General features: G+C 43.2%; 1 protein-coding gene across 1 annotated transcript in view; it reads left to right on the top strand.

The window, feature by feature from the left end:
* Positions 1-3,493, top strand: part of cdkal1 (CDK5 regulatory subunit associated protein 1-like 1) — a 259,787-nt gene extending 256,294 nt beyond the window's left edge. Inside the window, exon 15 of the mRNA XM_080470764.1 lies at positions 2,274-3,493. Within this exon, the coding sequence (XP_080326890.1) occupies positions 2,274-2,429 (156 nt within the window). The 3' untranslated portion in view covers positions 2,430-3,493. The remainder of the gene's footprint in view (positions 1-2,273) is intronic.
* Positions 3,494-23,320: the final 19,827 nt, after the last annotated feature.

Below are 23,320 nucleotides of genomic sequence, written 5' to 3' on the forward strand. Positions count from 1 at the left end.
TCTCGATGGCAAACGCGATTAAAGGTCACTCTAGAAATGTTGATCAATTGCTTAATATCAGCCTGCATAATTTACGTCGGCGATGATGGGGCATTTTACTGGCTGCCGCGCCAGGAGGAGATGGAACGGGAATCCCAGCAAGGTCGTCCGCATCGATTTCCAGTCCGCCCAGCCGTGTTGACAGGCCGCGCGTTGCTTGCATCAAATTTGTTTAAAGCTCAAATTAAAAAAGACCGCATGTTGTGCGGGATTATTTATTCCTTTCCAGATCAATTTGGCCCGACTTGAGCTCACACCTCAGGTCTCGGCTCTCATACCTTCAGATAAAACTAAATAAATGTGTAATCAAACAGAATGATGATCAATGAGGGAGGGAGGAGTCCACGAAAGGAACCGGCCTGGTGATCAATATTCAGTGTTGCCAACTGAATTATATTAACGCTATCAGCAACTGGAAAATGACAGCTTGTTTTTTGATTAGGTGTGTGTTTGTTTTTAACTGCTTCTTTTTTTTTTCTTGTTGCGCACATGCTGATTATTTGAATTTGCATGTTTGGCTGGAAGATTCGAGGCCGAGTTCTTACGTCCCTGAAATTCAGTCCCAAACAAGAAGCAGGTTTATGTGAAACTTGAATGAAATAGAATCATCATTGTGGCCAAGCGGGATTAAAGAATCCATGGTCCTCCTACAGTCGTGCTCGGGCTGAGCCGCGGTTCAAACTGTTATTCCCCTCCCAGCCCTCCTAACGACATGGCCGTGCACCTTTTCAACATCAGCCTGATTCAATAGACAGCACTCTGCAATAATTGGATCACTACAAAACTGCATTAACAGCTTACACAGAGATAATGGCATCATAATTGAAATGCGCTCATTTGCATAAGGAAATGGCTGGTCTCATGAACGCTTTCATCCACAAAATATCGAAAAACAAGCGCCGCATTTAAAATTCGGTTTATTGTTGTCTTCCTTTTCCAAAGCAAACTGACTTCTGGAGAGGAAGCAGATGGGAGGGAGAAGCTCTGAAGGGAGAGACGGCAGTGAGTGATTCTCCGGCACGCTCCCGAATTATCATGCCACCGACATATCTCTGGATCCTCGTATCGAGTGTTATCAAAAGATGTGTTTCTGAATGCGCGTAATGATGAACCGCAGCGATCCATGAAGGACACTAATGCAGCTCTCCCAGTTAGATTATTATAAAGAAGAGAGGGAAGAGAGCAAATTAGAATTTGACTGATTGATGTCAGGTAATAAGCTGGGAATAGTTGCTTAAACAAACATAATTAAGGTTCGGTGTGTCCTTTCTGGTCCTCCTGACAGTTTTCCTTTCTCTCCCTTCAGCTCCAGTGTTGGTTTCAGGGTCCAAACAATTAATACTAAACACACATCTGTGATTATGGACGTGTGATGTGTTGGATTACTGACGCCACTCTGCTACCGGGACTTCCTCTTTGATTTGGAACTGAGAGAGAGAGAGAGAGAGAGAGAGAGAGGAGAGAGAGAGAGAGAGAGAGAGAGAGAGAGAGAGAGGAGAGAGAGAGAGAGAGAGAGAGAGAGAGAGAGAGAGAGAGAGAGAGAGAGAGAGAGAGAGAGAGAGAGGAGAGAGAGAGAGAGAGAGAGAGAGAGAAGAGAGAGAGAGAGAGAGAGAGAGAGAGAGAGAGAGAGAGAGAGAGAGAGAGAGAGAGAGAGAGAGAGAGAGAGAGAGAGAGAGACTGTGTGTTTGCATGTGTCAAAAGGGTTCACAAGACGCTCCGTCTCGTGGAAACGGGGGAAAACGCAACTTTTCTGAAAGACTGCAACTGCACGGCCGCAGTAAAGAGTTCTTCTACACATAGACGAGTAGATGGAGGATAACTCCGGAGCGTCAGGACTCCCAGTCCGAGTTCTCCTGGGATTTGGTAGTTTTATAGTTGAGTCTCCCGGTCTGGCAATCCAACCTGGTCGTCTGTCCATGAGAATGTCTGTGTACTCTGTATTGTTGCTGTTTATAGTGTCTTGTTCTCTGTGTGCGTGTGTGTATATGTGTGTGTGGTTTGATTACAAAAACAACCAGCAGCACCAACTCCTGTCCTGGCGTGCTCTCCACATCGTTTTCAAAACGTTGGTGTATAAAACACAAAACTTTCCTGAAACCAAAAAGCGATGCGTTTTCACTTTGTCGTGGAAACCTGCCTCATAAACGTTGAATGTACCGCGCAGTGTGTCCACTGTAACCTCAGTGTGCGTTCACTGTATTATGTAACCTCAACGTTTGTCTTTTTTCCAACAGGAGGATTTGGCCAATGGCGTCCAGAGTCCCACGCCTTCCTCATGCGCCTTCTTCATGGGCTCGTACAGTGTGGACAGGGACGCACTGAAGAGGCTGGGGGTCGGACTCGCACTCGCTGCAGCCATCTTGGCCTTTATCGTTGAGAAACTGTACTAAGTGCATAGTCTTCCTACCTCTGTGCCGTGTCTTTGCCGCTTTTCACACCGAGTCAGTCGTCCTGGTGTCAGCAAAGGACAAATAACCACGTGACCACATGGTCTCCGATCTTCACTGAGCTCTTGACGTTTTCTTTGGTATAAATTACAGGTAATAGTATTTTTTAATTGGAATCTACCCCAGTCCAAATGTCTTGACGATGGCCGCCGTTGCTTTAATAATTTCTCAGACTTTTTATGAAGACGCTGCTTCGACAATTGTTGCGTTGACGTTGTCTGAACTAGTTTGGAGTCGATGCTGCGGCAAAGCTTAGTTTGTTTTATCTTGTGAAGATGAGCTGTACAATACTCTGAAATAATGTAACCTTGGTTTCAAAGTATTTATTTTAGAAAAAGATATTTTCAGCGCTGCGTAATAAATGACATTTCTGTTGTTTAACATGTTAATCCAGTGTGTAATTAGTTGGTCCAAAACAGCTTTCTGCTTGATCCTTTTCTTTTTTTTTGTCTCGTACACCAAACACAAGTGGTTTGTGATCTACATCTTATCTTAATGGATAACGGAGCCGGCCAGGTGGAAACCCCTGACTGCCGGGATTAATGGTCATCGTTGACTCGCGTCTCGTCACTGCGGCTCACGCCCAAAGTGACTGTTTATGTTTGCATGTGACGGAAGCTGTGTTGTATTAGCTGTACTGGTGTCATCCTGGGAGGTCTGTCCTGTCACTCCACGACAATGAAGGTCATCCGTCTACCTGGAAGAAGGAAAATGTGGCTCCGATGCCAGAGAGTCTGCAGAATTTGTATTTCAGTCAAATCCAGTCCAAACAGCTTGCGTACCTTCCAAGTGGCAGCTTCGTCTATCATCCATCATTGCGATATTCTTTCCTTTATCTGTTATTAAACGGAACCTTCCCTGTCAGACACCTGCTCTGTTGATGTGTGGACTGTTTGTGACATATGTACAGTCATTGTTTTTTTTTTTGTTTTTTTTTTCTTCTTCTTCAATTTTGCAACCATCCAGAATAGTTTAATAAAGCGCAAAAATCAATTTGTCATGAGTGGAGCTGCCATTGCGTTGACTGATCGACCGATTCATTGAATTATTGATCACCCGCTTGTTGTCATGCATGGATCTGCCTGCCGCTGCCGCTCTCTAATGTCTTTCTCTTTTCTTTCTTTTTTTTTTTTTTGGTGAAACCACCATCCCAACACAGGCTCCTAAATCTCAGGCAGTAAATAATGCATGCCCCAGTTTATCTCCTGCAGAAGTGGCACACGTGTCTCCGTACCTGTTTTCCTCGTCACAAGATTGTTTGTGGGATTGTTTCTGTGTCAAAAGGGGTGTGTGTGTGTGTGTGTGTGTGTGTGTGTGTGTGTGTGTGTGTGTGTGTGTGTGTGTGTGTGTGTGTGTGTGTGTGTGTGTGTGTGTGTGTGTGTGTGTGTGTGTGTGTGTGTGTGTGTGTGTGTGTGTGTGTGTGTGTGTGTGTGTGTGTGTGTGTGTGTGTGTGTGTGTGTGTGTGTGATGTGTCTGGAGGTTCTTCCGACGCCTAATTTAGCAGAAAGTCAGCGTGTGTGTGTGTGTGTGTGCATCAGGAGTGACAGTAGTCATCACTCTTTCACTCAGAAAGTCTTCTTGTTAGATATACCGCTGTTTGGAGCCTACACAAACACACACACACACACACACACACACACACACTGGCTTTGTATTATCTAAGTAAATGACGCATGTCGCACATTTTGTAGACACACAGTATGCATGTTCTTGTTCTTACCTAGCTGATGCATGTCTCACACATGCACGCGCACGTACACACACACACACATATATACACGCACAATAACAGCACAGTGCAGCTTTGTGGTGTATGGGCAAATGATGCATGTCAGGAAAAGTTGCACACAAACACAGGCACCAAAGCTTTATATTACCCGATCAAATGATGCATGTCCTACGCACACACACACACACACACACACACACACACACACAGGCTTTGTATTATGTGATCAAATGATGCGTGTAGCTATGAAGCTTGTTACATCCATCCAGCAGTGCCCTATATTATTCTGCAGCCATCCATACTGTGCGACAGTTCTTTTGATGCTTTGTAAGCACATTTCCTCCCTGTGTATGTCACTTACACTGCATTGTTCTCCAATGAAATATGGATGCAATGACACCCTTTATTGTTTGGGAGATCATCACTTACCATGAAATATTGAGGCGGGAGCCATCGAAAGAAGATCATTATTCACTTCGCATCATTCACTTCAGTTGTTTCTAATAAAAGCAAGAGTTTCTGAATTCTTGCCTCACTTGCAGCTGTTGTCAATTTGTCAGCCGAGCGGTGACGTCCTCTTTTATTTATCTATTTATTTTGATGTTGAGACAAAGAAACTTTGGGCACAAGACAAATGCAAAGGAGGTTGAACATTAATGCACTCTTTGTGTAATCTTTCATCGGTCGTGTGATGCATCGCCAGTGATTTAAGTGATTTAAATTCAAAGTGGTTTGGCTGGCATACGAACATGGGCAACATTTTTGATACTCAAAGCAGGCCCGAAGATGTATTGAGACAGATCATTGTCAAAAACTGCCCGCCGTCTTATCTTTGCTGATGTCCGCGGCTCAAACTTAGTCATCCAAGAGTGGTTTAGATGTGACGCACATTCTTGTGTAATCACAGTAGACGCATAAAGCTGGGAAAAAAAAAAAAAAAGGCAACATCAGGCCTGTTTTCAAGCTTTGACGGCGCTTGCCTTGTCGCAGTCTGACTACAGCAAAGGCTAACAATTAGTACGAAGGCTGCGGGAGATGGGAAGAGAAACATTTATTGTAGCATATTATTCTGCTCATATGCTAACGTGCAGGCGTGCCGCTCATTTAATGCGTTCATGCTGCTGTACAGTGTGACGTCCTCATGCAGCCTGAATCGCTACATCTGACAGTGTGGATACACCTTCATTTCCTGTCTTTATCGCAATTCGTATTCGCCGCGTAACAGTGGGTTCGTCGTCGGGAGTGTGTACATTACGCGTGTAACAAGTGAGGCACAAACAGGAGATGGACGTATGAAACGTTTTTGTTTTTTTTTTGTCATTTGTAATATCTGTTGCTTTCAGTTCTCGGTTGATAATTAACAAGGCCGCCTGCTCTTCTTATGTTACACGGCTCTGCTCAGCTGGCGTCGACAGGCCCCGAACGCATGAGCTTCTGATCCATTTTTTATTTATTTTTAATGTTTAATTATTGCTCACCAACTAATAGCAATGACTAAATATTACAATAAATTTAAGGCTAAGTCGTGTCATAATGAGGACGAGTCTGCTGCACAGTGTGAGGGGTTTTATTCATGAGACGGTTATAATAATGTGTGCTAACAATAGAGATGTATAGTCGTCTTTAATGAATAAGTGTGGGAGTTCTTCAATGAGGAGATCAAATAACTTCAAACCTCATCAGAATATACAACAACTGGAGCACATTTCACTAACCTATTAAGCTCCTCTGCGCTCTGGTGAGATGAAATCTCAGTTCAGTCCAAGTTATTTTGGGTTTCCAGCCATTTTTCCTTTTTTTCTTGGAGTTCCACCAAATGTATCCATGAGTAAAAGTGAGTCCTGAGAAATTGTTTGGTATTTATCATTATTCTTGCAGTTAGAGTATGGAAATGTGAAGTGGTTCTCAGTAGGTCTCCACTAAGAATGATTAAATTGACTTTCATAGAGAAAGGTGTTGTTTTTTTTGTTTGTTTTTTGTTTTTTCGTTTAGTTTGAAGTTTAGTTTCTTAAAGCTATCTGGTTAAACACCTGCTAGTCTGCTTTCCCTTGTTTCCTCCATGAATGAGTCCCTCCCTGTGGAGCTCCTTTAATGCTGCCAGCTCTGTATAATTCCTAATCTTTCTTCATAACATGCGAAAATGAGCTACCGGGTCGCGTTGCAGACGGGAGTAATGATAAAAAGTCTTAATTTTCGTTCTAGCTGAAAGTGAAAATTAGCTATAATGTCCTCAATTTTTCTGATAGCAGACATTAGACTGAAAGTCCACCAAGCAGGCTTTAATAGTGAAGTAGCTACTGGTTTTTTTTTTTTTTGTCATTTTGTGGAATATCACAAAGCAGTGTTTCCAACTTAATGACGATATTTGGCAAATCAAGCAGCTCTCATAAAGCAGCCGGTGACTAATGTAGAAACCTTCTCCCTCCCATCACATCCATTACCATTGGATGGTCGTGGCTTCTTTTTCTGACGACTTTTGGGGGCGGCGAGTAACTACTTCTCGAACCGAAGAGTTGGCGAGTGTCTCTCAAAGTTCATTCTATCTACTCCATCCCATGGCGTATGAAGTTGAGTTTTAAAAAAAAAGTACTTGTTGGTAGAAACTGGGTGTTCAGTCATCTGATGACTGTTTGTCTGTGACTCGATAAAAAGTGGACATCGACTCATTTTATTTAAGGCCGCTCGTCATTTGCGTTTCTCTAATGCCCTGTTTACACCACAGCGTTGTTATGTGGAAATGGAAAGCTTTCGTTGCGTTTTGGGTCTCCGGTCAAACGACAAACTTTTGAAAAATGTTACCAACTCCATCTCCGTGGCAACAGGAGAAACACAACTTATCTGAAAGACTGCAACTGTGCCATACGGCCATAGTAAAGATTTCTTCTGAAGCGTGAGTCGATGGACATTAACAACAATGGCCGCCCCCCAGGAGTAGCATGACTTTGCAATTTTATAGTTGACAGTCGCCATAATAACAATCCAGCTTCGTCGTCTGCACATACGGATGTCCCTGTACTCACATTGTTCATGTTTATAGTGACTTGTTCTCGTTGCATATGTGTTTTGTTTCATCACAAAAACCAACAAAAGCACCCACCAGTGGCCCAACGTGAAAAATGTTGCCGTGGCATGTAAACCTTTTCGAAACGAAAACACAAAAACAATGTTGTTCACTTTAAATGTTGTGTAAATGCGACATTTGTCAAGACTGTATGAGTTTAGTTCTTTAGTATCACCATTATGGGACAAAACAGTAAAACTTCGGCGGCTACGATACCCTATGCCCTTTGGTTATTTCCCTAATTAACTGGATTGTGGACTGAAATGTTTGACTTTGATTCTTCTGGCTTTTAAAGACTTTTCCAGCCTGATGCCAGACCTAAAATCTTCAACTCACTTGCTTTGGGCTTGACGATTTGTAATTGTGAGGCACCGTGTGTAACAACCAATAAAACACGAGGAATAATAAAACACCAGTCAGCTATGTCAGGCCTAAAATCACATTATCAGAACGTCATTATTGACCATTATTTCATTATTGGTTGATACAAGCATGTCTTTTCAGAAATGTATAGATGAAATTATCCACTGGGATGAAGAGGTATTGATATCTCAGTATCATAAACTAAAGGTGGAATCAAAATAAATGGACACACTCTGACCCTCTCACGTTAATAACTTTCTATTGTGTGACTCAGAGCTGTTTACCCAGCAGTGATCTTCATTATTCAACTATGACATTTAATATTTACTGCTGAAGTTTCTATTTGTTCAAACCCGATGGCTGAAAAGAATAGTTGATTTTGTTGCTTTGACGTGAAACATTTAAATGTATGTGTCAAAACATGTACTCCACAATTAAAACCGGGCTTTACATATGACTTCAGTAGTTGAACACTTTAAAATCTGCAATCATTTTCTTCAGAAATCCACATTTGAGCTCTGTTGGGTTCAAGCTATTACTCTAACCATCGTCCTTTGTTCAGAGGCGAACCGAATGTCCAGGACAAATAGTTTCAGATTGAACTCACAGAAGATGAATTCTGCTCAAATATATACACTTTGTTTCCAACAACAAGCAGTTTCCCGCGAACGCAAAGCCTTTTGGCATCAGCTTTGGCTGACAGAGATTCTCATTAGCCACCATCTCGGCCGGGTGACCTTTTCATTTCTCCTCACAAAGTAAATTCCTCACTATCTTTCCCACCCACCGCTGATATTTTTCTTCTTTCTTTTTTTTTTTCCTCTTTTAACTGTAGCTCCTGTTTGTGGGTTTTATTGTGGGTATAAATCATCCACTTGATGACTGGAATCTCAAACATCGGAATTCAGACAGCTGTGAGATTTTCAAAGTGAGGAAACAAGGCAGAAATGCACACAGCGAGTTTGTTTCAGGGTTCAGCTGATACCTCTTTTGTAAAGGTTGTAGCCTGTTTTTTTTTTTTGTGGGGTTTTTTTTTTTTTTTTTTAGAAAAGCAATCAGTAAGGTATGGAGAGAAAAGCCTGACATAATTACTATGTTGATGTTTGTCAGGTTAAGCCCAATTTAGCTCAGTCAATTTCCCATGCTGTCATTCAGCTGGCTTCAGAATGGTTTCATTAAAAATATCATCCTTTTTCCCTCCCCGTGCCTTTTAGCTGAAAACGCTACCTGCATCTATCTGCACGCCAGTCAAAGCTGCCGCTGTGAGATTACTCAGACAATAATGTTCAAGGTGCAATTAAAACATTTACACCATCAAAGCGCTCGCAGAGCATTTATTTTAGAGCTGCTGTTAATTGGCAAGGGGCGCAGGCAGTGACAGTCATAGTCTGTGTGTGTGTGTGTGTGTGTGTGTGTGTGTGTGTGTGTGTGTGTGTGTGTGTGTGTGTGTGTGTGTGTGTGTGTGTGTGTGTGTGTGTGTGTGTGTGTGTGTGTGTGTGTGTGTGTGTGTGTGTGTGTGTGTGTGTGTGTGTGTGTGTGTGTGTGTGTGTGTGTGTGTCTGGAGAGAAGGAGACCTGCTTAGCCTGAGGGCACACACGCATTAAGAACAGTGACTGACACTACCTTTCAACTGAGGCCTGGCAGAAACAATGTCTATTAGTGTGTGTGTGTGTGTGTGTGTGTGTGTGTGTGTGTGTGTGTGTGTGTGTGTGTGTGTGTGTGGCTGCCACCATCCGACACGAAGCGAATGGAAGGACAGAAATACCCCCCCCCTCATCTTCATTAGCAGTCATTGTTTTTTTGCCCTTGACTTTTACCCCCTGTGCATCATAAGATAAAGTTCTTGCATCAAAGATGATCCTTTCTTCCTCGTTGTCATATTTGCTCCACACATCGAACACACTTTGGAATAGTCTAAAAATGAATTTTAATGAAAATCCAATTCACCTCCTGTATTCACCTCACTTCGTTGTGACGGCTGGTGAACACACGCTGCGACGCTCCGAGGAGGAAGGATGGCGGCTTGTGATTCTGAAACAGAAATCTTTGCACTGACATTTAACATTTAGCGGAATAACACAGGCGCCGACTTTCCTTCCCCAACTCGGCTCGGGAGCGAAACAGCTGGATGCAAATGCGAGCCCACGCGGGTGTGACCAATTAATTTTTGCAATTTTGGTGACCAGCATGCTTTGTTGGTTCCTGTCTTTACCTCCCACCCTTCTCCTCTCTCTCTCTGTCACACTCTGCCTTTCCATTTCTATAGGCTGAGGTCTGCTCGCTGTGTGCTAAGCACCTCAGTGCCTTCTGGAACAGAGGGGAAACTGTCTTGGCAAGCATATCCATTCCTAATCATATGTGCTATGTGTGTGTGTGAGTCTTGATGCCAGCTTCGTCCAAGCATTTAGTTTGGTGGCCCTTGTGCCTGCATTCAGTGATTGCTGTGTTTTTTTATCTGCACACACGCACAAGTGGAGAGACACACACACACACACACACACATACCCCATTGTCGCTGCAAAGCAAACTGGGAATTCACAGCCTGCCGTGTGAGAGGGAGATTGGCCCTATTGAGTGTCTTGGTGGCTTGCCAGTTCTGTTTCAGTGTGTGTTCCTTTGTGCGTCCGTGTGTCTCTGTGGTTTTGTGTCTGTGTGCGTTTGATGGACCCACATACATCTTTGACTTTGAACGGTTAAGGGTGTTTGTAATCACCAGTGGGACGACAGACCAAAGTCAATATTTTAGCTCTACAGTGACATTGTTCTTGAAAGAGCTTTAATAAGCACACAGAGACATGGCGCCCGTGCCGTATTAAAAGCTGTTATTAGTTTGAAGTCAGTTAAATATCTCTCGATGTGTGATTTGTGTCCATTGTTGATTGTTTGCCTAATCGAGGGACTTAAACGGTCCGGCTTATCTGTCTGGAAATGGAATGTTCCATTCTTTTGTTGAGTAACTCTGGACTGAGGAGCATTACTTTTAACTCTTTCCCTCAAATCCAGACAGAAAGTGCATTAATTTTAATTAGATTCCTCAAGAGTTCTTCGCCCACATGTCTAACATTCGTGGCAGACCTGTTCCAGCTCATGGACACTTAATGAAAAGATTTTCATGAAACCCTTGAACCGCTGAAAGTTGCCCTTTCCTTTTCAGTGAGTGGTTCACTTAGATAACAGATATAACAGATATGGATGCTGGCAGGCGGACGGCTCACATTTACTGTAAGAAGGGTCAAAGAAATGTGTCTGCTGGAGGAAACTTTGGTAATTACCGCAAAGTGCCACATTTAGCAGGTTTTAGCTTAATGAACCGGCTACTTTTCTTTTTTTGGGGGGGGCTTTGGATCTTTTTAAACAAAAAGGAGAGGAAGAGAGAGAGAGAGAGTTAGAGAGAGAGAAAGCACCTTGAGGCCTCACGGCTGTTTTCCTCTTGTTTGATTAGAGTACTTCAGATGCCATCCAAGAAACTTTTAATGATGTTGTCATGGAAATAATTGTATGTTGCCTAAGACAGTCAAGCGCTGCTTTGTTGCCTAAGACAGTCAAGCGCTGCTTTGTTGCCATGGTGAAATGTTCCTGTGGTATTGTCCACACATGAAGCATTACTCATTTACATAACTGCATTGTTAACACGCAACGGAAACCTTCTGGGATCTGCGACGGGACGACTCAACTGCTGATCCCGAGGGAGCGATCGGCTGTGGCGTTGTGGGAAACACTTGAGATTCATATCCAAAAGCCTGAAGAAGGATTTCAAATTTTAAATCGTATGGTCTGTCTCTGTAAAAGAAGTTGCATACAATATTCAGAGGGAGTTTGTTCTTCATTTCATCTTTAATTGTTTTCATTCCGAACAATTTTTCATTCTAATACTGATGAAATGAGGCGTTTAGGCAGAGCAGTGGGGTATAGCCTGAGCTGTGCATGAAGAACACGTTTGAGAGCTAAACCACGAGTGAAATAATGATTTTTAAAATTACGTTGCATTTGACTTTTCTAATTCGAAACTTCAACACACAATAGTTTGTTTTCCATGAATACATAAATCTGTTTTGATCTAAACTATTCCATTGCAGCTCCGGCTGGATGTTTCCGGTTGTCGCCCTGCTGGAGGGTGACCCTCTGCCCCAGTCAGAACGTTTTCCTCCAACAGTGTCCTCTATTTGGTTCCATCCGTCTCCTATCAACATGAGCAAGCATAAGCGATGATGGAAAGAAAAACCTCCGTCTAAAAGGTAGAAAGCTTTGCAGAACCATAGCTCAGAGGTGGCGGCTTTCTGCAATTCTGGTTGGGGGGGAGAAGGAGAGGACAGACTGGGGCAGGGATACAGACCCCGGTTCGGGCCGGGGGTTAGGAAACATGTGATGTGCAGTGCTAGTTTTCTGCCACACTTACCAATTGGTATTTAGTCCAAAAAGTTCAAACAATGGATTTCTTCTTGCCGCTCCTCCATAAAAGCTCGATTTGTGGAGCGCAGACTGACAGTCGTCATGTGGACAGATCGTCCCACCTGAGCCTGTGGAGGTCTGCAGCTCCTCCGGAGCTACCGCGAGCCTCTCGGCTGCTTTTCTGATCAATCGCTCTCCTTGACCGTCCTTTCGGTGTAGGTGGACGGCCACGTCTCGGTAGGTTTGCAGTTGTGCCATACTCTTTTCATTTTCTGATGATGGATTCCACAGTGCTCCTCGAGATGTTCAAAGGCTGGGAATAGTTTTTAATGAATTAACGCTGCTTCAGACTTCTCCGCTCCTTTCTCCCTGCATGTCAAAAATCATGTATTATTTTACTTTCACTTCTGAACTATGCAGCATATTGTGTGGGTCTAACATGAAAATCCCAATAAAATCCATTTACATTTGTGTTTGTAACGGGACAAAATGTGGAAAAGGTTAAAGTGTAAGAATCTTTTTGCTGGTCACTGTCGATCCCATTGTGCTGTTAAGAATAATTGGCAAATTGACCAATCCAAGGCTGCAACACCATCTTGGTTGGAGAAATTCTCGCGGTGTGAATACGAACATGTCCTGCATGCAGTGCAACTTCACAGAGTCTAAAAACAGCATACTGGATTATTCTCGATTCATTCAGGGCATAGTGAAAGACAACCTTTATAACACACAATTTCAGTCAGTCTTATGTATTAATGAGTAAAAATGTGGAACATGGATTACCTGTACGTGTCTTTTGGTCTTTTTCACATGTCTAGTATGCAATTTTTCCTACATGCATCAGGAAATTATGAAACCAGTCAAAGTTAATTGCATTGGTAGAAAGACATCATGACGTCTGATACTTAAAGCACTCTATTTTGATTGAATAACAGTTGTACATGGTGTTATGAAGTAAAACCTGATTTTATACAACAAACCAAGAGCGGCAGATGTACAGTGTGTGTCAGAGAGGGTGGAAACTCTTTGGGTAGAAAGATATAGACTTGAAAATGTCACACAGACTGAGGCTCCCGACAGTTTCATCGCTGAATGTTCCGAATGTTTAAAAGAAAATCAATAAATGCCGTCCACTTTCAATTTTCTTCCTGTATGATTTCAAAAGTGTCAAAAAAAAAAAATGTTCGCTGTGGGATAAAAAGGTCCGTGCTTAAAGACCTTCTAAGGAGACTGTGCTTCTGAAATTGACATTTTCCATAAGACTTTCCGAGCCCGACGAGAGTACGTACTTGAGTAATCAGAGCTGCGGTTGTAAAGACTCACCTGCTGACACTCTTAAACACTGTGAACAATCATTTAATTATAATTCTTTTTTGTATTATTGTTTCCGGGGTTTTTGAGACATTTTCAGAGGATTAGTATTTAGTATGAGAAGCTCTGCCAGTTTAAATCAAAGTGTAACACAGTTTTGCTTCTGAGTCTGAGAATAAGGAGGTCAGAGGTTTGACAGCACGATGAGTCTTGTTTGTTTGGTCATTTGTGAGGAAAATACATGCTGATGTCTGAGCGGACGAGCTGTCAATCACCTGACCACCCAGTATATTTGACATGGTGCTTCCCTCGGGCCAATTTACCAGTGATTCTCCTCCATTGTCCACAATGACTGAAATTAAGACTGAAAAAGAAACTTTTTTTTTTTTAAATTTTTCCTGAATCTTCTCTGTCACACAGCTTTTCTTTGCTGATATTATTGACGCTTGTTTTGGAGCATCTAAGATCATGTGGTGACACAGACTCTGCTACAGTGAGCTCAAATGACTTGTTTGACTGATCCGACGTTGCAGAATGTAATTTAAATCGGTTCTCGTACCAACAGCCAAGACACTGCGGGTTCAAAGTGCGGAGAAGACGCAGACTTGCTGTTGGATCGATCAACAGAGACATGTTTCAGCGGAGGCAGCATGAGGCGTTATGATTAGTCATAATGAGAGGTGATCTTAATGCAGAGAGATATCGAAATTAAATTATGCAAGCAGTGGAAACCCCCCATACTTATAGAGACCAAACTATCCTGCAAGATGGAGACACTCGCCCCGACAGAGCAGGGCTTATCAGTAAATACCTGCAGGGGTGGAGGGGATGTAACGACCTGCCTGCAGTCCTGACCTCGACCCCATTCCAAACGTGTGTGATCACCACCGACACGTTGTTCACGTCAGTGACCAACACCACCACAAGCGCCGACTGGCCACAAATGCTGTTTGAAGAATGAGATAACATCCCAGAGCTGTGTGTGAGCGAGCTGCTTGGGCTGTGGATATGTAAATATGTCGTGTTTCTTCACACTACCAAAGAAAAGCTTCCCTTAAATGCACATATTGTACAAATCCTGGCAGTAATAATAAAAGTGTAATAAGTTGTCTAATGGTTTAAGGTGGATTACCAAGAGGCATTGATTGGAGAAATAATCCACCAAATATATTTGTTCCGACTTAATTATAGAGCCACAGTAATTCCCATCTCTGCCACTCGTCCATGACTTGTGTGTCCAGTGTAGGAATGAAATAAAAAAAAATCCCCTCTGTGTGTATGTGGACATTTCGTCTCATTCATCAGGACTTGCTGGCTCCCAGGCACAATCAGACTTTCTGATCCAGAGTATCACCTCAGCACCCGAACAGACACCGAGTGTCGGGGAAGATCAATACGTTCTCCAGCGAGAAATGCCCCGCGAATGAAACGCAATGACTGATCCATCGAGGTGTCTGTAACTTTGTTTTTAAAGAAACATGATGTGCAACAGCTTTTCGGTGACCTCTGACCCCGCCTCCTCCCCATCTAGTCCATCACTGCTCCCTCTCCTCCTCACTGTTTTCTTTAACTTTGTCCCTTTCCTCCCCCTTCATCTGCCTTTCTCACTCATCTCAGCAAATCATCCCGTATTGACAGTGTGGTTTAGCACTCAAAACCCGCTCCCAACACAATAATCCTCACACACATTTTCTTCCACCCAAAGTACTTTGGCTGTGAGGCTCCGATAAGAGGGAGCTGTTATTTAATAGGCACCTCTTCACCTCCGAGTGTGTGTCTCTGAGTTAGAGAGCGGAGCTGTGACGGGTTAGAAATGTCTTAATAGCGCAACTAATTACATACACATGCGCGTCTTTCGGATTCTGCTTTTGGAAAGATTTAATATAGTAAAAAAAAATAAAAATTCTCATTCGCTGACAGTTTGAGAGGCGGGCGGCCTCTCCAACACGTTACAGAACAACAATCACATGCACAGAGTTGAGAAGTCATTCACAGGGCAGGCTCACACCGAGGGGAGTCAGAAATAAAAAATGAACAAAGGGAGAAAAATAATAAAGGCATCAAAGATAAAGGCATCCAAAAGCCCTGAAGACATTTTCATCATTTTATGTGTCATAGGGGGTATTTCACCCAGTAGGTTCTCCTGCCTTTCTCTCACTTCTTGTCTCTTTATTCAATTCTTCCTTGCTTTCCCCTTATTTCCCCTTCTTTCTCTTTTTTTTCCCCCCTCCCTCCTCCTCCTCCTCCTCCTCCTCCTCCTCCTCTCCTGGCCGCCCCCCTCCTGTCGTCGACAGCACCAGTTAATTTGATGTCAGCTCTGCCAGCTCGCCCCGTCACCGCCAGACAAACAGACCTGAGCGCAGGAGGGTGCGAGAGGGAAAGATCACTGCGAGCAGGCAGAGGGCAAGAAGAGTGAGAGAGAGAGAGAGGGATGAAAACAGAAAACAAGTTAGAGGGAAAAAATAAATTAACCAATAAAGTCAAAATAAAGAACTCCGACTGTCGGAGCCGATACGAAAGAGTTTATGCTTTCCCACAATCCTTTGCCTTTTGCAGGAGAGGCAATTACAATTTCACAGGTTGAAATTAAAATTTGCAGTGTGTGTGTGTGTGTGTGTGTGTGTGTGTGTGTGTGTGTGTGTGTGTGTGTGTGTGTGTGTGTGTGTGTGTGTGTGTGTGTGTGTGTGTGTGTGTGTGTGTGTGTGTGTGTGTGTGTGTGTGTGTGTGTGTGTGTGTGTGTGTGTGTGTGTGTTCCACGAGATAGAGCAGACTGTCAAAGTGATTTCAAGCTGTTTATAGCCTAAGCTCACAAAATAGATCCTCATGCAGCAAAGGGAGGAAAAGAATCTAAATCCCCCCTTTTTAAAAAAGAAAACTAATTCCTTGAATATTAATTGCCTGGCTGGGTCTTGACGATCGGCTTATTTGTTTGTGATGAGGCTGCAAAAGAAAAGTACCCATAATCCCTGTCTCTTCCTCTCTCTCATGCTGTCTGCTGCCTGCATTAATCTTTCTTTCAGCGTCTTTACTTTGCACTCTCAATATCTTTTTGCCTCTTTCTTGGAACATGTTCGTCAGCTGTGTATTTTTCCCCTCTTAGGTAAAAAGAGCAGGGCTTTCGAGTTGGTGAAGCGGTGTCATCTGATATTGAAGTTCAAGTGTCTAATTTCTGGTCTTGCTTTATTTACATTCCCATAGATTTACGATCCCTGTCAGGTTTCGTTTTCAAGCCCCAGAGTGCAGCTTGATTTATTCCCATTATAATAGTATCTCCACTTTCCAGTGCTCTCTCTCCCTCTCCCTCTCTCTCTCTCTCTCTCTCTGATTCCTTACAGCACGCTGTGTAGGCTACAAGTACCATATAATCTCTCTGAGTGCTCATATCAGTCATTGGCGTTCATACGGTATCAACTTTTATTCATCCACGGAAAGTCAACCGAGTGTGCCTGCTTTTATTACAGGAACACTTCCTGCGAACATTCACAAGTGGGAAATACAAAGTGTGGCCACATGATCCTGGCGACCAATCAGCTGCTCCGCTACACCTGAAGGCTGTTGCTCATGGGCACTTTAATTGTGGGTGTTAATAGAGGAAGTGTCACCAAGTGGAGAAATAACACATATTTGACTTCCTGATTCCGGTTGGATTAAACGACTTCAGTTTAAAGGTGAACTGACAGAAATGGACTGCAGTGCTTTCTATGAGCATCTATTTGTATAATAGACCAAATTTGATAGGTAATTTTTATTGAAATTGGGAACTTTTGTTGAGGAGTGCATTATAATTCTTGAGTGAACTGAGTCCTTGTCGTACTACAATTGAAGATGTTCCATAGAAAATGATATAAACTGTGTACATCTCATACAAGGGCAGATTTAAATGAACATGACTTTTGCTTTCTGCATTTCGGTACATTACTTCATGCTTATCCTGTTGTCCAGTGGCTGAGGCCAATAGAGGGCGGTAGGATTCCCCCGACCTCGGACCCAGAAGCAGAGGGCCAAGTCATGCAGATGGATGACTGTCGCTTCGGACCTTATTGTCTCGTGCGGTCCGCTTGGTTTGTCCCATCCATTCCTTCTCTTCTGCACGCCTGGAGTCTTTGAGCAGCTGACGTCTCTCCCAGAGGATCTCTTGCTCCTTCCTGATCTCTTCTTTCAGCTGGTCTGCCAGGGGTTGCTTATTCTGCGAGTCAGCCATCTGTGAAGCCACCTTCTCTCTAGTGATTGATCAAGCGCTCCTCCCACACAGCCATCGACTTCACGTTGTCTGCCGTTGCCTTTTGCACCCCCATACATGACTTCAGGGTGCCAATTTCCAAGGTGAGCTTGCTGATGACCTCATCCTGTCTTTTACAGAGATCCTCCTTTTCTGCAGGCATTGCCGCCTCGCTGCTGTCTCATCTTTGGCTCCAGCCATTGTTACATGTCTGCCATCATTTTGTCTGTAGTTGTCTTCATGTGTCTCACCTGCTCGGCGCTCTTGGATAGCTGAGTCTCAAGGTCTTTGGACTCAGTCTCCTTGATCTGCAGAGCCCTTTGTGAGCATCTTGACCTGCTCCTCCTCCTGCTGGAGCTTGGATTCCATATGTTTTTGTTTTCTTCAAGCTTTCGTCAAGCTGCTTTTGCTTTCTTCTTCGAACTCGAGGAAGCGCTTGTTTCAGGTCGACGCACTCTGCATCTTGTTGCACGCCGAAGTTGCGGTAATAAGGGAGTGGATTCCACAGGGATCATATTCTTAAGAATTCACTCCTTAGGTGGTCCTCTGCGTTTTACAGCAGCCTCTTTCTCTTTGATGGACTTTTCATGTCTCGCAAGACAACAAATCTCAGCAGTCTGGGAGTAACTGGACTCAGACCTGAAATTCAACAAATCACAAAATTTACTTACTACAGGTGGAGGTCATCCAGACTCCACAAAAAGGGTGGAGCATGTTACACCTGAGCTTCAATCTCTGCACTGGCTGCCTGTGTGTCAAAGGATTAAACTTCAAAATCTTACTTCTGGTCTATAAAGCTTCAAATGATCTCGGGATTTAGTTGCAGAATATGAGACATTCAGTCTGAATGGTGTCATATATTCACCTTGCTTTGCCTTTAACAGAACCACATGTAATGAAGGTCTTGTGATGAGCGACTTGATGAGTATAGAACCTCATAATTACATGTTGTTGTACTAATTCTTTAAATCACCTGATCAAGCTTTATTTAGTTTTTAATCTAATGTTCGTTGAAGAAGGCCGATCAGGTCATATTCAATCCGATCCTGTTTCTTTGGAAATTAGGTTGTTATACTTTTTTTATTTTTTTTTTTATTTAATGTTTATGGGCTGAAACAACACAATAAAAACAATTCTAACTTTTTGTTGCAAACCTAGAGACTCATAATGGACCTCAAAGTTTCTGAAGGTTGTATGGGAGTGGGGTGGGGTGTGTGTGTGTGTGTGTGGGGGGGGGGGGGGGGGGGGGTCTAAATTTGCATTGGGCCCCTCAGAGCCTGGGGCCGGCCCTGGGAGATCGTGTGCTCTGGAAGGTGAAGATGCTTCTGCTGAGCAGACTTGTTTTCATCTGTGATAAACCAGAACAGTTGAAAAAAAAAAAAAACATGTTTCTTCAAAGTATAACAGACTTTGAGCTCCAGGAAGCTACAAGTAATAACTTCAAATGATTGGCAGAATATGACAAACATCAGCCCCGAATTCATCTCAAAGACAATTTTATAAAGTGCTGCTGCTGTGTTTCCCAGATCCAGCCAGTGTTTCCAATTTGCTCCTCCCCTTATAGTTTTTCAGAACAAGGTTGTACAAATGAGTCGGCGTATTGAATCAAAGAAGAAGAAGGGGGAAGGATAGGTGACACACCAATGGCTGAGGGTTAAGATGTAGTCTATGTTATAAATGGATACATGTCATCTACCAACCAGACGAACCAGTTGAATGGGGTACATGGGTTTCTTGTTCAGAACAAGAAAACAAAAACAAAAGAAAACCCCCCAAAAAGTGCATTTAAAGTTTCCATTCTTCTCTTATATTACATTTATTTAGTGTTTCGTTTTTATTCACAACAATGGAAATATAATCTTTTTTCCCACCAGCAATAAAAATACTTAAACGCTGCACCACTGAGCCACATGGTGGCGCAGTGATTCTGTTGGGCGATTGCATGTTCTCCCTGCGTGTGTCAATTACAAGACGCGGCGCCCGGCACATCCACACTGAAGGCCCTTCCATACTTTCTGCATTGCGCGTCCGCAGACCACCTTGACTTGAGCGCCGACCGTGGCTGCACACGTGGTTCCATTCATACTACATCTCAGGGTTCACACAGGTATGGGTTCCATAACGTAACGTAACAATCCCCGAAAACATCTCTACTTCTGGTGGCCGGCGTTCTCCTCCTTTCCTAAAGTTGTTGAGATTTCACTGGAGCAGTTCTGAGCCCTCTGGCTATCTTGATTTTCTTATACATTGTGACGGGGATACTGGTGGATCTCCTCACACAAGCGTTCCGGAGGCGTTCGTTGTTCCTTGTCGGAGCGCTCAGTCGGTGTGTTCACAAAAAACCAGCCCCAAAACTCATCCATTTTTTAAAAGGGACTAATTAAGCATTTCTTTAAACCTGACACTAAGTGTTGTAGGATGAATGCAGCTGCATGACTTGTTCACAATTTAGTTTTTTTGTTTTTTTGTAGTCTGCGCTGAAACACATTTGGAGCCAAACAGGAGCTCATGAACGAGTGTGATTGAATGTTTCTGTTCAGCTGACCAGGAAGACAAACTGATTTTCTCTGCTTCCCCCCCCCCATGGCCGGCTTTTTTGTTCCAGTCTGTTGACACGCAGGGAAGTGCAAGTCGAGTTAAAACATTTTCAACTTAAGCAGCTGTGTCTTTGCTCCCTTAAGTGAATCTGCATTTTCACTCGGCCGTGTTCACAATCCTTTGTATCTGTGTACTTCACTTCACATTGCATCTGAATGCGAGGAACACACTCAAACGGCTCATAGTGCAACTGCAGAGCAGCAGTCACACTTTGTTACCACTGTGGCGATAAGACAAGCTGAACCTGTTCAAAGCCCCGAGTGAACCGTTTCCTTTTTCTTTCTTTTTTTCCCCTGCATGGCCAGATAGAAATCCCAGAGCAGCTGGGAGCAGAGTGATTACAGACTGCTTTGAGCAGCAAGCGGAAATTACAGCAGCTCCTCTCCTCTCACATGCTCTCTCCACTTTACTCAGACTTGGGACTTGAGCAAGGTTGACTAGGTCACACCTCTGGCAGAGCCCCACTCATTCACTTTCATCCGCAGTTTCTTTTTTTTTCTTTTTTTCAGGCTGTCCTCAGGACGTGAACCAGTTTAAGCCCTCTTGTCTAACTTGTAGGGCTCTTTAGCCGAGTGCATGTCGCAGGGGTGGAGACAGGCAAGTCCTTTTGAAGGGCATTACATTGTGTGAGTGTAAATATTACTGTTGTTTGGACAGAGTTGGACTTGCCATGAGCGGAATAGTTGTGTCACAAATAGTGGACATGGCATGAATTTAACTGTGTAGATTCTGTGTGGCCTTGTTTTTCTTTTTCCCTGGAGACCTGATCCTGACTGCACTCTGGGGACTCATGTTGGAGGCAAAAATTGAGATTTCCATGTTACAGAAACTACGTTTGAGGGTCAGAACTAAGATTACAGTTCTGAGTGTTAGAGTTACAGCCGAATCAGTCCGCGGGAAAATATCATATGTTAATATACTGTCTGCGTGCGTCTCTCATGGTCCAAGTATCGATATTTTTAAAAACTCAATTTTTCACAACCACAGAAAGTGATAAGGAAACTTATACATTCTAGTACAATCATCAATTTCAGCTCGTCATTTTCCTGCTCTCACACCTCCTGGTGACTGCCAGTGGCTGTGTACTTTATTGTGGGATTTTACCGACTGTCCTGAAAAGCTTTTATAAGTCTGTGTATGTGGGTTTTTTTTTTTTGGCAAAGTAGGCTGTCTGATCTCTCACTGATCATTTCTTTTCATTTTTCACCATCTGCTACACCAGTCTCACCCATGAGACCTGCAATGTGGTGACTACTACTAATTGCACTAGTAAGCAAATATGATTGCTTTTCACACTTTTTTGCCACTTTTTTTTTTTTTTCTTTTTTAAGCTAAAAGCCCTTCAGACAAAATGATGTAAAACACATCTTGGAGATTTGGTAACTTCCTGAGCAAGTTCAAACTATATCGAGGAACTGAGTTTTCACTAACGATTTGTAGATTAAGATTGCGGCGCTCGTGGTAAATTAGTTTTTGTAGGAGGGGAAATGTATAAATCCAGGAGGAGAAGTCTATGGAAAACACGTTTTACTCAGCATGATGGTGTGAAACCTCTCTCTCTCTCTCTCTCTCTCTCTCTCTCTCTCTCTCTCTCTCTCTCTCTCTCTCTCTGCCCCCCCCCCCAATGTTGAGTAATATTGTTGAATATTAATCTAATATTAGATGCAAGCTGATTACATCTAGCTGACCTGGGCTTTCTGCTTTTGTGCCTCCTGCGGAATGTGTGTGTGTGTGTGTGTGTGTGTGTGTGTGTGTGTGTGTGTGTGTGTGTGTGTGTGTGTGTGTGTGTGTGTGTGTGTGTGTGTGTGTGTGTGTGTGAGCAGTGTTAAGGGCATTAAAGTGTGAAAGCGTTTCTAAATTGCTCTTAAATTGCTCCAGGGACGGGTTGGGTGAATATATGCCCTGCAGGGCTTAATGGAAGGAACATCAGTCTTCCATGGAGGAAACTGCAAGGCACAGGTGCCCACGTTTATTTATTTCATTTTTATGTAGAAGTACACACAAATGCAAAACACACACACACACACACACACAATACATGCTCTGCTTTCTCCATCGCCTCAGCCAGACCGATTACTCTAAATCCTCTTCCTCCCTTTTTGCCCTCCTCCTCCTCCTCCTCTTCCTCCTTCTTTTGCCGTTCTCTTTTCTCAAACTTCATTCTTCTTTCTCGTCTTTCTCTCATCAGTATGAAAGACGAGAACTTGATTTCTCCCACTTGGTCTCTCTCTTTCTCTCTCTCTTTCTCCTCTCCCCTAACCCTCACCCTCCCTTCCTTTTTCTTTTTTATCTGTCTCCCTACCCAGTCAGGTTTAATCCTGTTAGTCACGGTAGATATATGGGGTCCTGCTCACTCTGTTTGACTCTCTTCCAGAGAGACATTCCCCAGAGCAACCCTATGGATTCAGATGCACACACAGTGTACACATACTTCCACAGTGAAACATGCATCGCTCAAATACACTCACGTTACTTTTATCATTATGCATATCACTATGAAACTATGTTTAACATCAGGGTTTCAGAATATGTTTCAATACAAACGGGCTTCTATTTAGTATTTCAGTATTGGTTTTAACTGCCAATCAACATGTATTGGTGTATTGATTTGATTTTGTATCAGATCTGTAAACGGCTTAAAAAGGCACGCTGTACTCAGTTTACACTTCAAAACTTTGAAATGACCTGTACACACAATATAAATTTGATTGTCCCTGTGTGATGGACGAGTGACTAGACCAGATTGTTCCCTGAGATTTCCCGACAGTCAGCTGGGACTGGGTCCCTAACTGAAGTCTATTAAAGCATGTATCTACTCTCTCCTGTTCATGGCGACGGGGTGAAAGAGTTATTCCCAGTTAACATGTATGCTTTGGGGAGGAAACCAGATTACCCAAAGAACAATCCATGCATGCACAGAGAGAACATGCAAACTTTGAACACTTCATTTAAAGAGGAACTTCTCTGTGAGAGATTTGCTTGCCCCCCCCCCCCCCCCCCGTCTGCTTTGGTTTTCTCCAGTTATAGAAGGTTTCCTTGACCACTTGAAAAAAAAAACAGCTAAAATTGGTGTTTGTAACTTACCTGTGGCTTTGGCAGCTGGGATCCACGATTCTAATGTAAATAAAGCAGATGTAGAAAAGAGAGCAATACTCCATCTATGT

The sequence above is a fragment of the Lipophrys pholis genome (genome assembly GCF_963383615.2).
Source record: "Lipophrys pholis genome assembly, chromosome: 9".
NCBI lineage: Eukaryota > Metazoa > Chordata > Actinopteri > Blenniiformes > Blenniidae > Lipophrys > Lipophrys pholis.